The sequence below is a fragment of the Oncorhynchus tshawytscha genome, linkage group LG10 (genome assembly GCF_018296145.1).
Source record: "Oncorhynchus tshawytscha isolate Ot180627B linkage group LG10, Otsh_v2.0, whole genome shotgun sequence".
NCBI classification, from domain to species: Eukaryota; Metazoa; Chordata; class Actinopteri; order Salmoniformes; family Salmonidae; genus Oncorhynchus; species Oncorhynchus tshawytscha.
In genome coordinates this window covers 21,768,058-21,779,537 of record NC_056438.1, presented here as the reverse complement: position 1 = coordinate 21,779,537, position 11,480 = coordinate 21,768,058, and the positions used below count along the sequence as shown (strand labels likewise).

At 41.4% G+C, this 11,480-nt stretch overlaps 1 protein-coding gene across 1 annotated transcript; it reads left to right on the top strand.

Annotated features, from left to right (window-relative positions):
* Positions 1 to 1,349: 1,349 nt before the first annotated feature.
* si:dkey-19b23.8 (PTB domain-containing engulfment adapter protein 1) lies at positions 1,350 to 7,117 on the top strand. The gene is made up of 4 exons (XM_024434643.2): positions 1,350 to 1,622; positions 1,760 to 1,818; positions 3,869 to 4,631; positions 4,869 to 7,117. The coding sequence occupies exons 3-4, from the start codon at positions 4,013 to 4,015 to the stop codon at positions 4,952 to 4,954; spliced, it is 705 nt and encodes a 234-aa protein (XP_024290411.1). The 5' UTR covers positions 1,350 to 1,622; positions 1,760 to 1,818; positions 3,869 to 4,012; the 3' UTR covers positions 4,955 to 7,117.
* Positions 7,118 to 11,480: the final 4,363 nt, after the last annotated feature.

Sequence of the window (11,480 nt, the reverse complement as noted above, 5' to 3'; positions counted from 1 at the left end):
ATACTTATATTTCATTTTCAAGAAATGTGCCCAAAAATATTTTACCATGTTTTCACTTAGTCATTATGGTGTATTGCATCACCAGTCATTGAAATTCAGCAGATCAGTATTGCACACGCCAACGAGAAGAGAGCATGAGTGTTTAGTTCCGAACATTCATGGGTGAGAAATAATAACACAATAAAATGTAGAGTAAGTCAAGGTGTATGAATACTTTCATAAGGCACTGTGTCCGTGTCACTGAATGGTAGAGCTCCAATACTTATTATAACAAAGGGAGTAGGCAAAGGCAGGTCGGGGACAGGCAAGAGTTCATCAACCAGGTCAGAGTCCAAACAGTACCAGACGATAGGCAGTCTCGAGGCCAGGCAGGGGTCAGAAACCAGATCCGAGACCAAAAACATTACAACGGGATAGGCAGGCTGGTAGTCAGAATAGGCAGAGTGGTCAGGCAGGCAGGTTCGGAGTCAGGACAGGCAAGAGTTGAAACCAGGAGGACTAGAAATAAACAGAGACTGGGAAAAATAGAAGCAAGGAAAACCGCTGGTTGACTTGGCAAACAAGACAAACTGGCACAGAGAGACAGGAAACAGGGATATACACACCAGGGAATAATAAGCAACAACTGGAGGGCGTGGAGACAATCACAAGGACAGGTGAACCAGATCAGGGTGTGATGTTATTTATATTTTTACTTTTGATACTTAAGTATATTTAAAATCAAATACTTTTACTCAAGTAGTATTTTACTGGGTGACTTTCACTTTTACTTGAGTCATGTTCTATTAAGGCATCTTTATGTATGGCAGTTGGGTGCTTTTCCAACAAATGGCTAATGGCCTAATTATGTCAAGTTACCATGAATGTGGCTATACTTATGCTAGCAGAAATTAACTTTCTGTTTGTTTACAACACACAGTGACAAAGGTGTTATCCTTCCTTATCCTCCTTATCAAGTCAATGCATACCCTATATATTAACCCTTAATGTTGCCTCCAGGCACTATTTTTTTCCTGGCCTTGTATTTTCTCCTTCTCTCCTGGGCACCTTTCATTAAGTCACATACACAGACATACACTTTGTCTTCTTCTATCCTCATGATGACCTAAAATTAAATTCCATTCAAAATCCTATTTTCCATAACCCCTAACCCATTAGAAATGTCCCCACAAGGGAGAATTGTCCTTGTTTTACTGTCATTGTGGGGATTTTAGCTGTGCACAACGATAGAAGAACCAACCCCCTTCCCACACAAATACACCACAATGCAAAAGTCTCCCTCCTGGCCACCTTTGACTCACTCACACACACTCACTCGCACACACCCCACAAACTCAAATGCTCGTTCATTTGCATCGTAGCCCGGAGGCGCGCCCACGCTGTTCAGGTTCATAAGCGCAGTACGAGGAGGCGTCACCAGTCATTCAAATTCAGAGGATGAGTATTGCTCACGCCAACGAGAAGAGAGTATGAGTGTTTAGTTCCGAACATTCATAGTAGCCTAAGTTGTGCCACGTTCTTTGCGAGTTTTAGTCAATTAACATTATTGGAATTTAGCTTCAATCTTGAGCAGGCAATGTTGAACGAAGCTTCGGGTCAGAAGTACTTTGATGTTCGAAACGGTACTATTGGAATGTATAATGTAATATCGTCAGTGATGCTGGCTGCTGAGAGAAATTGAGGGTTTTGGTTGGTCTTATTAATGTTATTCCAATAGCTATAATAATTGATAAACACCTGTTCATTTGCATCCGGTCAGTTATGAAGACGGGTACTCTTAGAAGCGCCAGGACATCCTTTGCATGAAACTGCAGCAAGGTAAAATGCGCTACCTTTTTCACTCTACCGACAAACCAGTTTCATGTGACTGTTACTATGATTTTTCAGAATGAATTACAATTATTTGATAATTCGACATTGTTAATCTATTATAGTGGCATTTCCAAAGTACATACGTTTATCATGCGTCAAAGGGTAAGCCAATTCTGTTGCAAAACATTTCTTAAATGGAAGATAAGGGAACGAAACGGGGGCTTACCCTTTTTACGCATGGCATGTCGAATGTGATGACGAGACTGCTTTGCCACTTTTTAAAATGTATATCAAACAAAAATCAATGATTGTACATTTTAACGAACCATAAAACTCTATGCACAAGGACTACTTTTAACGGCACAAACCATCTTTGTGGAAATTGTTATCTGTTACCGTATTTTGCATCTGCTCTGTTCTAGAAGTAAATGTGTTTTTGTAAGATTCGGTGGGAATCTTTAAACGTAGTCCTTGTGCTTAGTTTGATTAACTTTGCAATTGTTTTTTGTTCGACATTTTTAGGTTAAAAAAAATCTGAGTCTCAGCATCACTCTTATCTTGCAATTGCCCAGCTGACTTTTCTATAACTCATCCTAGGTGCCTTCTTTAAAAACAAAACGCTCCACTGAAAGAACCTTATGTCCTCAATTCCCACCCCTCTCCAAATTCCCGTCTGCACTGGCACACAGACACAGACCTGACTGTCTGCCACCAGGACAGTACATTCGTACCCTACTTCAGATAACATAATCAGGGAGTTTACACATTACTCTATTTACTCACGGACATCTTTGATCCTATTAAAATGCACTCTGACCACGTTTTGAACAATGCGTTATGATGGGAGTTGCTGCATGTGTTCCACTATCGTTAAGCTACCTGCTTGTAAACATGCCAAGAGAACTGGACATATTTACTGTGGAAAATTACTTCACCTTTAGGGGGGGGGGGGCTCGGGCTCTCTGTTATAACACTAAATGTGTGTATTTCTGTCCCTAGGTCAGTTGAAATCTCTGCTTTATGTGACGCACACACGAAAACATGCCATTGTTTTTAGGAGGAGAAATATTTTGTCGTGGGGGTGTAGAATGCAAAGCTGTTTCCTGAGAAGTGGGCTCGCCTAACAATGGCCTATCGTCTCGGAACAGTTGGCGGTTCTCGGGCCAAAGCAACATCTGAGGGGGGCAGTAGGATGTTGAGAGAGTAGCTGAGAAAAGAGAAAGGGTCAACATAATGACTTGAGACATAGAGGAGAGGTGTTTTTGGGACTTTCTTCAAATACAGTTATGTCCAGCTGGAGCTGTTGTCTAACGGGGGTTAAGCAGTCATTTGCCCATGTAGTTTCAGCACTCTAAGTCTCAGACAATTCGATTCAATAACATGTTCAGTCCACTTCACTTCTTACCACACATGAACTTGCAATACATTTCAAGTCACTTTTTAGAGTTGTAATGTAAAAACATATTGGTTTAAATGAAAGACTACAGTGTCAAATACTTTGTTCACCTTATGGTTGTCATGTCGTTTACTAAGATCATACACTAGAGGCAAGGGTAAAGCCTATGATAACTAGGTAATGACAGGTGTTAAGATGGACATTGACACCTCACGGGACTGAATTGTTTAGCTGTTTTAAGTGCCTGTTAATATGGGTATAAGAGTGAGTGGGAAGGGTTTATTCCCCTTCAAGGCACAGTAACTGTTAAATATTTGATGGCTCTGTACTGAATCTAGAGACTGGCGGTAAATGAATATTGCCTCCGACTGCGTCATTGCTGCACCTGATCCTGCCCCCCTCTCCCAGTACATTATGTCCTAACTGTCCTGTTTAACTATAACACATGTCCAAGTGCTGGTCTCCACTCTGCATAATGTGTTGAAAGGGATAGTTTGCCTCAATCAAAAATGTTTTAAGTAAAATATCTGAGAGATATGAGCTGTGTCCATATTCCACATTATAACGCATCTTGTGGTATTAACATTGACAATTCATGTCTGCTGATTTTATGTGGCAATGTATTTAACTAAACCCACATGTTATTTTTCTGTCTTGCAGATCAAGACGGTGAGTCCAACTGGACCCGATTCAAAGAGAAGCTGGGAAACAAGCCTGGGGAAAAGGACTGAGGACCACGACACCTGTGCCCAGTCTACCCCCAAAACTAACCCCTCCCACAAAAAAAGAAACCTTAAATCTACCATGTCTCTCAACACCTTCCACCTGATGGAGACCCTCAAGAACTCCCCGTCCGTTTTACGCCGCCGCTTCCGCCGTGACCGCACCGAGTCCCTCTCCCACGGCGACCCGCTCTTCAAGGTCCACTACCTGGGCACTGAGAAAATCTTCTCCCTGGATCTACAGCAGGCCCAGGACGCCATAGCCCGGCTGCTCGACGGGGCCTCCAACGGAAAGAAACTGAGCAAAGACCATGCGTTGGTGGTTCGTCCACGCTACGTCGAAGTCAAAGAGCTCAGCACTGGACGCCAGCTCACTAAGACGTACCTCCAGGACATCGCCTACTGCGCGGCCGACGCCACCAGACCCAACGTGTTTCTGTACATCTGTAAGCATCACGGGCAACAGCTGCACTGCCGGGTGTTTTGGTGTAGCCGGGCAGAGCGGGCACGGGACATGACTGCCTGCCTGGCACACTCCTTCCAGAGGGCACTGAATGACTGGCAGGGGGACGGGGACGTTGGGTTAGGGGGAAGTACCGACACGCTGACCCCAGAAAAGGACGGGGTGAAGGAGGGAGAGGATATGCCCAGCACCACTACTAACCCCAAAAACTCCATACAACCAGACAGCTGTGGAAGAGGTGAGAACACAGGCCTGACATGCTGAAATATTAATAGAAACCAAATTGTTAAGGGGGGTTGCCTAGCAATAGGGGAAACTGTCAAAGGGATGAATTGATAGTCTTTCGTTCACACATGAATGTGTCTGTACCTGTATTTCCACATTGCACCTGTCTGCTCTTGAGTTGTTTGCGATAAAACCAAGCTCAGCCCGCCTGTCCAACCCCTCTCTCTCTCTCTCTTCTGTTTGTTTGCAGTCCGTTGGAAGAAGAGGAGCTCCCTGTCTCGTAGTCCACTGAGAGCCATGACCAGGAAGGGCTCTGCCTCTGACATCTGGCACTGAGTCCCCGATCCCCAGAATGGGACACGGAACTGACGACATCCCCAGTGGCTAGCTACAGCACGGAGGGAGGGATTGAATGAACCCGCCACTACTGGACACAACAGGATTGAAAAAAAAAGGAGTGTGAGGGAGATCACTGCTGGACTTTCTTTCAAATGAGACATTGCCTTGCTTACATGTTGAGTCTACAGTACCGTTCATGACCGGCATGAATGGTAGCCTACAAACTGTGGAAGTTAATGACTAGCTACCTTGGCTTTTGTCTCTGGATTACTAGAGAACAAGGTGCTTAGTTGATAGCGTTGTACTGTACGCTGTTGGTAGAAACCAGTATTCACCTCAGTGGCCTTGTGACTCGCTTTCACTGTTGGAACGCTTCAAGGCTGAACTGCTAATTTCCAATGCTACTCCAAGTTACTTGTTTTCCACTGAGTGGCCTTGATACTCTGAACTGTCAGTTATGCTTAGAAGAAAGGAGCTCAAGGTCCTGTGTGCCTTTTTTAGCTAGACAAGGACATGACTACAGAGTTCACCAAACCTCAATTTCCTCTCCATACAATGCTGAACACAGCCTGGACTGTTTGAAACTGGTCACAGTCATGGCGATGTCTGTTTAAAAAAAAAAAACATTTAACATTTGTTTGTATTTATTTTAATGAGAAGTCTTGTTTGTAACACACGGTTCATGCACCTCTTCTCTTCCTGAAACACTAGATTGTTTTTTTAGAAGGGAGGAGGAGCTTAAGTTTGAGCCGAATGTGAGCTCAGTGTTCGTCTTGGGAGAGGGGTTAAAAACGGAGGTGTGTGAGAGTGTTCATGGGGCATAAAGGGTTCATTTTAATTTAAGCAGACCATAGAAGAACTGGGCTATGTTGTCATAATTACACAGTAATGTGTGTTCATAGGCAGGGTTTTAATACATTTTAGTATCAATTCATTCGGTTCAGACTTCACCACGTGTAATTTAGTCCAGTTGTTCCCAACCTTTTTCGGTCACTGTACCACCAACTGAATTTCTCTGCCTGGAGTACCCCTGAAGTACCCCCTCATGTGCATTTTGCCAGTAGGTCTATGGTCTCATGAGTCTTATCAAGTACCCCCTGTGGCTAGACCACATACCCCCAGGTGTCCTAGTACTCTTGTTGGGAACCACTAGCCTAGTCAATGCACACTGACTGTTCACATTATTTATTTTTTGTCATAACATATTACTATTCAAGTAAAATGTAATCCTTAATTAAGTTCCATAAGCTTAATTTGTTCCTATAAGGTGTTAGTGTTTGCTAGAACTGTGAGTTTGTTTTTTTCTTCATACTGTGTCACACAGGAGGTTGGTGGCACCTTAATTGGGGAGGACAGACTCGTAATAGCTGGCGTGGAATAGTATCCAATACATCAAACATGTGGTTTCCATGCTTTTGCCATTACATTTGTTCCGTTCCAGCCATTATTATGATCCGTCCTCCCCTCAACAGCCTCCATTGATGTATGTATATATTTGCAATTATGTGGAAAAATCACTCACCCATGATCCTGCTTGTTCCTCATTATTCCTGTGTGGGTGAAGTATAACCCTGGGTGGGTGATTTTTTTAAATTTATTTTATTTTATTTTTTTTGGGGGCGGCATGTGTGGGGCAGGAATGTTGGTTTGCAGTGTACGGAACTTCGACAGTGCACCTGCATTCCTATGGGGACATTAAAGTTCTCGTATCCTCCTTGGCTCTGCCCACTCTCTCCCCTCAGTCTGGCTTAACCTAACCTCATGACTCTGCATGTTTCATAGCATTAGTGTGTTGGCGTCCTGGCCCCAAGCTCAAATACCTGTCTACACACACACATTCTCATGCCACATCCGCTCATTCCATACAATATACTTCTGACCACCACGTCAGGGTTGTATTCATTGGGCACCTCATATCTCCATGGTTTACAGTGAAAGGTGCCTCAGTTATTTGACTTGACAAGATGTCAATGATATCAATGGATAGTTTTTAAAAAATACATTTTTATTTGAAGTGACTAATGTTATGCATCTCAAACTACAAATGGCACAACCCCATCTTGGGAGGGCAAGTGTCTAGTTTTGTTCTTGTTTTGTACATCCTTGTTTACATATTTTTAAATACGTGTAAGCTATGGAATAAACTTTCATACAATGATACTTTTGGAAATGTCTTTCTACCTCAACCGACGATGCAGCGCTTCCAAATGGCCAACCTCAAGCTAAAAACAAACGTCCCGTACCACACTACAGCCTGTGCTGTCTGTTTTAGTACTGGTGCCAAACATTTGATGGAGACTAAACAAGCAGAGGCATATCTATTTAAAATATTATGGGTGGGTCTAACTCTGACTGAAAGAAAACAACATACTGCTGTGGGGCTGGAGATGGTAGACAGAAGTTTAGGGGGTCATGGGATAAGTTATGAGGCTTATTTCTCAAGGTACTTTATTCGGACATTTTCCTATAGTTGTTTACACTGGCGTTTTACCTCAAGCTTCACTGACTGGAGGTTCATTTACAGTACCCCTCCCCCACAAGATTAAGTACCATCATTCAAATGTGCCCTTATGGTACTACAGTAAAACATTTCCTGGAATGGAGGGACTACCTGGACTTATCAGATAAGAAACAGTTGTTTTTGGCTGCAAATAGTTTTGCTACAGTGTGCACTAATGAATATGACCCTGGTCACTCTTCCTCTGAGGACTCTCCTGAAGCAGGAGTGGCTGGCCTGGTGCTGCTGCCCTGTTGTCTTTGGACTGCAGTCTGGATATGGAGATGCCTCAGACTTCACCTCTTCTATGAAGGGAGAGAGCGAGGAAGAGGGAATGAGAGGACAGAGTGCTCAATTAACAGGAAGGCCATTGTCACATACAGTCCAACAGCGCCACCTGGCAGCTATTGACTAGAGCATATGTTTATGAATATTATTGGTTAGATAATGCAATTTCTAAACACTTGGCATTGCAGGTCAACAAATTCATATTTTGATGTTTTGGTTCTGTATCCTCACTTTTTGCCATTTCACAACAAAAAAAGTCACTAAACCCCAGCCCCTAAGGTCTGTCTAGACGATTTGGCTCTGGATACAAAGATTAGGTGTATTTAAACAATTGAGCAGGGCTCCAGAGACCAGGAAGTGCTCTGGGAAGGCTTTTCAGGTTAGTGCATATCCAGGGTGAAGGGGTTAGAGGAAGATGGAATGGTGCACAGGCACAGCAGCTCACACGCTACATCTCATAGCCATATTCCTATAAGGAGAGGCAACGGGGGAAATGTATAGCTGATCAGGTAAGTATTGGATTCTGTGTTTCGCTGGACTATTGCTTTGGCGGGATGCGAATTAAAATTGTAAACTGTCGGAACCTTGTGATCCCCATGTCTGTTATGGACTTGAGTTTCATGGACGTGTCCTTCACCATTGAATCAGTGCCACTGATGTTGATCTGGCGCTCGTGATTGGACCGTATCCAGGTTTACGGGCGGCCATTCATGGCGTAGCCGGCCAATGGGAAAAGAGTGCAATTCATTTACAGAAGAGATTATTTTGATGTATATTTGTTTTATTGCAACAATATCAATATTACACATCAATACAGGGACATTCATGTGAATACAATGAAAAATAGAACACATGGCGAACCCCCCCCAAAAAAAAAGTTTACAAAAATAATAATAATCGAAGACATCGTTAATATGAGACATTAACAGACATTCAGAGACATGAAAAGTCTTGAGTTTGAGGGATTTATAAAATTGTAGGTTCAATGGAAAAAAATAAAGGAATTTTCCCACCCCATTTACATTTGTAAATATAATTTTTGGCCAAGAGAATAATAATATTAATAAAATAGTTATGATCAGAATTATAAGCATAAAGCCATTTAACATCAAAGGTAAAACGTTAATTCTGGAGATTTTATACACAACCATTCATGAATTTCAATCCATAGTTATCTAGAATGGCGGCATGAAAAAATAAGTGCTTTATAGATTCTGAATCAGAGGAACAAAAAACAAGGCATAAGGTCAAAATTGAATATTTTGTGCAAGAAATCATTAACAGGGTAGATGGAAGAAAATATTTTAAAATTAGTTTCTTTAACTTTTGGTATAACTAGACAAGTAAGGTAAAAGGTAGTCGCTTTTGACCATAGCATGGGTTGGTCACTTCCATTTCAATATATTGAATTATAATCACCAAAAATTACTTCATTAACTGCCAATCGTATCCACTTATTGTTGCATTTTTTTCATCAAAAAGAATCAAGTCATTCATTTGTAAACTTAGAAAAGAGAGAACAACATCATATAACAAAGTGTTCTTAATAAATCCAAGTAAAGGAAGTGGAATTGCTTTGTGCTTGAATATCTTTTTCCAGAAAAATAACATTTGCTGGTGAAACTTAGACAATTTCACAGGTAATTTTGGAGGGTCAAAATCACATTTCATTAGGAATTCAAGTCCACCAAGTTTATTAAACAGACTGTTAGGGATATTCGACAGACATAATTTCAACCATTTAATTCTAAAAGCACCCACTAACAACTCAAACTCAATAGCCTGTAAACAAAACTCCATGATCATAGTCTTTCACTAATTGTGATTTCTGAATATAATGCGTTTTATTCCTCCAAACAAATCTAAATATAACAATTGACTGTGTGTTATTAGAAGAAAGAAAACAGGTCTGACTTGGGTAAATGATTCTAGATAAACCATCAGTCTTGGACAAAAGAACATGACCCAAAATTGAGATATCACGTTGCAGCCACTGACTTAATGAAACTCTCATGGAATTAATCATATTATCGATGTTTAAATATTCTTTATCTGAAACGATTTTAGTGATAACAATTCTTAAATATTTAACTTCCTTTTTTAACAGGTATGTAGGCAATGTTGACGGAGTCACAGCAATGAATTGGCATGAGATCACATTTGTTTGAGAGTCAACCCAAATTTCTTGATTGTCAATAGCCAAGGGAATAGCTTCTCTGTCCCTTAGGAAAAGGGCTGTATCATCTGCAAATTGACTGATATTTATATCTTTACCAAAAATACGGCTCGCTTTTAAATTCTCAGATTTGTTAAGAAAAATGGCTAGTAAATCAGTGGCTAAAATAAATAAAAGTGGGGAGATTGGACAACCCTGTCTAATTCCTCTAGCAATAGAGAAACGAGGGGATGTGCCATTACTCATAGCCACCAAACTGCTAATATCATTATACATCATCCTTATCACTTTACAGACATTCTCCCCAAACCCAAAAGTAGAGAGAGTTCTAAATAAAAAGTTGTTTTCTAAAGTGTCAAAAGCCTTAAAAAAAAAACTAAAACCATCTATGAACTGTAATCTAAAATATCTAAAACCAATTGTCTATGGTTATGGATACTCCTTCCTTTAATGAAGCCTGATTGAGTTTCACTGATTATATCATCAAGGCCTTTTTTCAGCCTATTGGCATAGACATGGGCTAGTAACTTTATAGTCAGTTGCCAACAATGTGATTGGTCTCCAATTGTCCAGGTAAAGAGAGTCCTTCGTTGGTTTGGGTATAAGAACTATTAGTCCCTGTTCTCAAAGAAGGAGGTAAGATAGCATTAGCAAAATCCTCTTTTTGGATCGAAAGCAATAATTCTCTATCAGGCCAAAAATGTCGATAGAATTCAGGAGTCAGGCCATCCGGTCCAAGAGATTTACCTATAAGCATTTGTTTAATGGCTTGGTCCAACTCAGTAATATCTATATCAGAATCACAGAGTTTCTTAAACGTTTCGGAGGTATTAACTGATTCAAAAAAGGAACCCTAATCACCTTCTGAAAGATGAGACTGATATAGTGTACTGTAGAAGGACAGTACACTATAGACAGGTCTCTCTGATAAGAACTTTAGACTGTAAACAAAATGACTAATTCTTTAAAAGAAAAGGAGGTACATTTCCAGTATGCTTTAGAAAATCTGGTCATTATCAAAACAAAAGGAAAGAATAATGGAACAATGCTCTGTCAGAGGAGCTGAGAAAATACTACACTCACTGACTTCCTGAAGAGATGACAGTCAGAATGCAATATGACTGTTTGATTCCTTATTGAAACTGAGTGGAATACAATGATGACTACTCACAAGAACTGCTATCTCCCTCTCACTGGGGGAGGCTGGTAGGAGATGGACTTCACTGCTGCTCCTGTGGAAAATGATAGTACAATTATTGTGTGTGTGCATGAGTTCAAGTGTTTGTGTTTCAAATATGCACGTGTGTATTTGTGTGTGTAGGTTTTTACTCATCTAGCCCCTTATTTGTGGGTATGGTAGTTGGGCCCCTGGGATAAGTGCTGCTGCTGCCTTGACATGTGTTGTGGGCCCTGATGAGGCCTCTGGTGGTCCCTGGGCAGTGGGGAGATGGTGTCACTAGCCAGGCTGTCGGTGCTACTGACGGAGGAGGCTGCCGACACCATAAACACAGGGGAATGCCAACCCTGAAGGGGCAGACCAGGGTTATGTTCAGTATGGCACA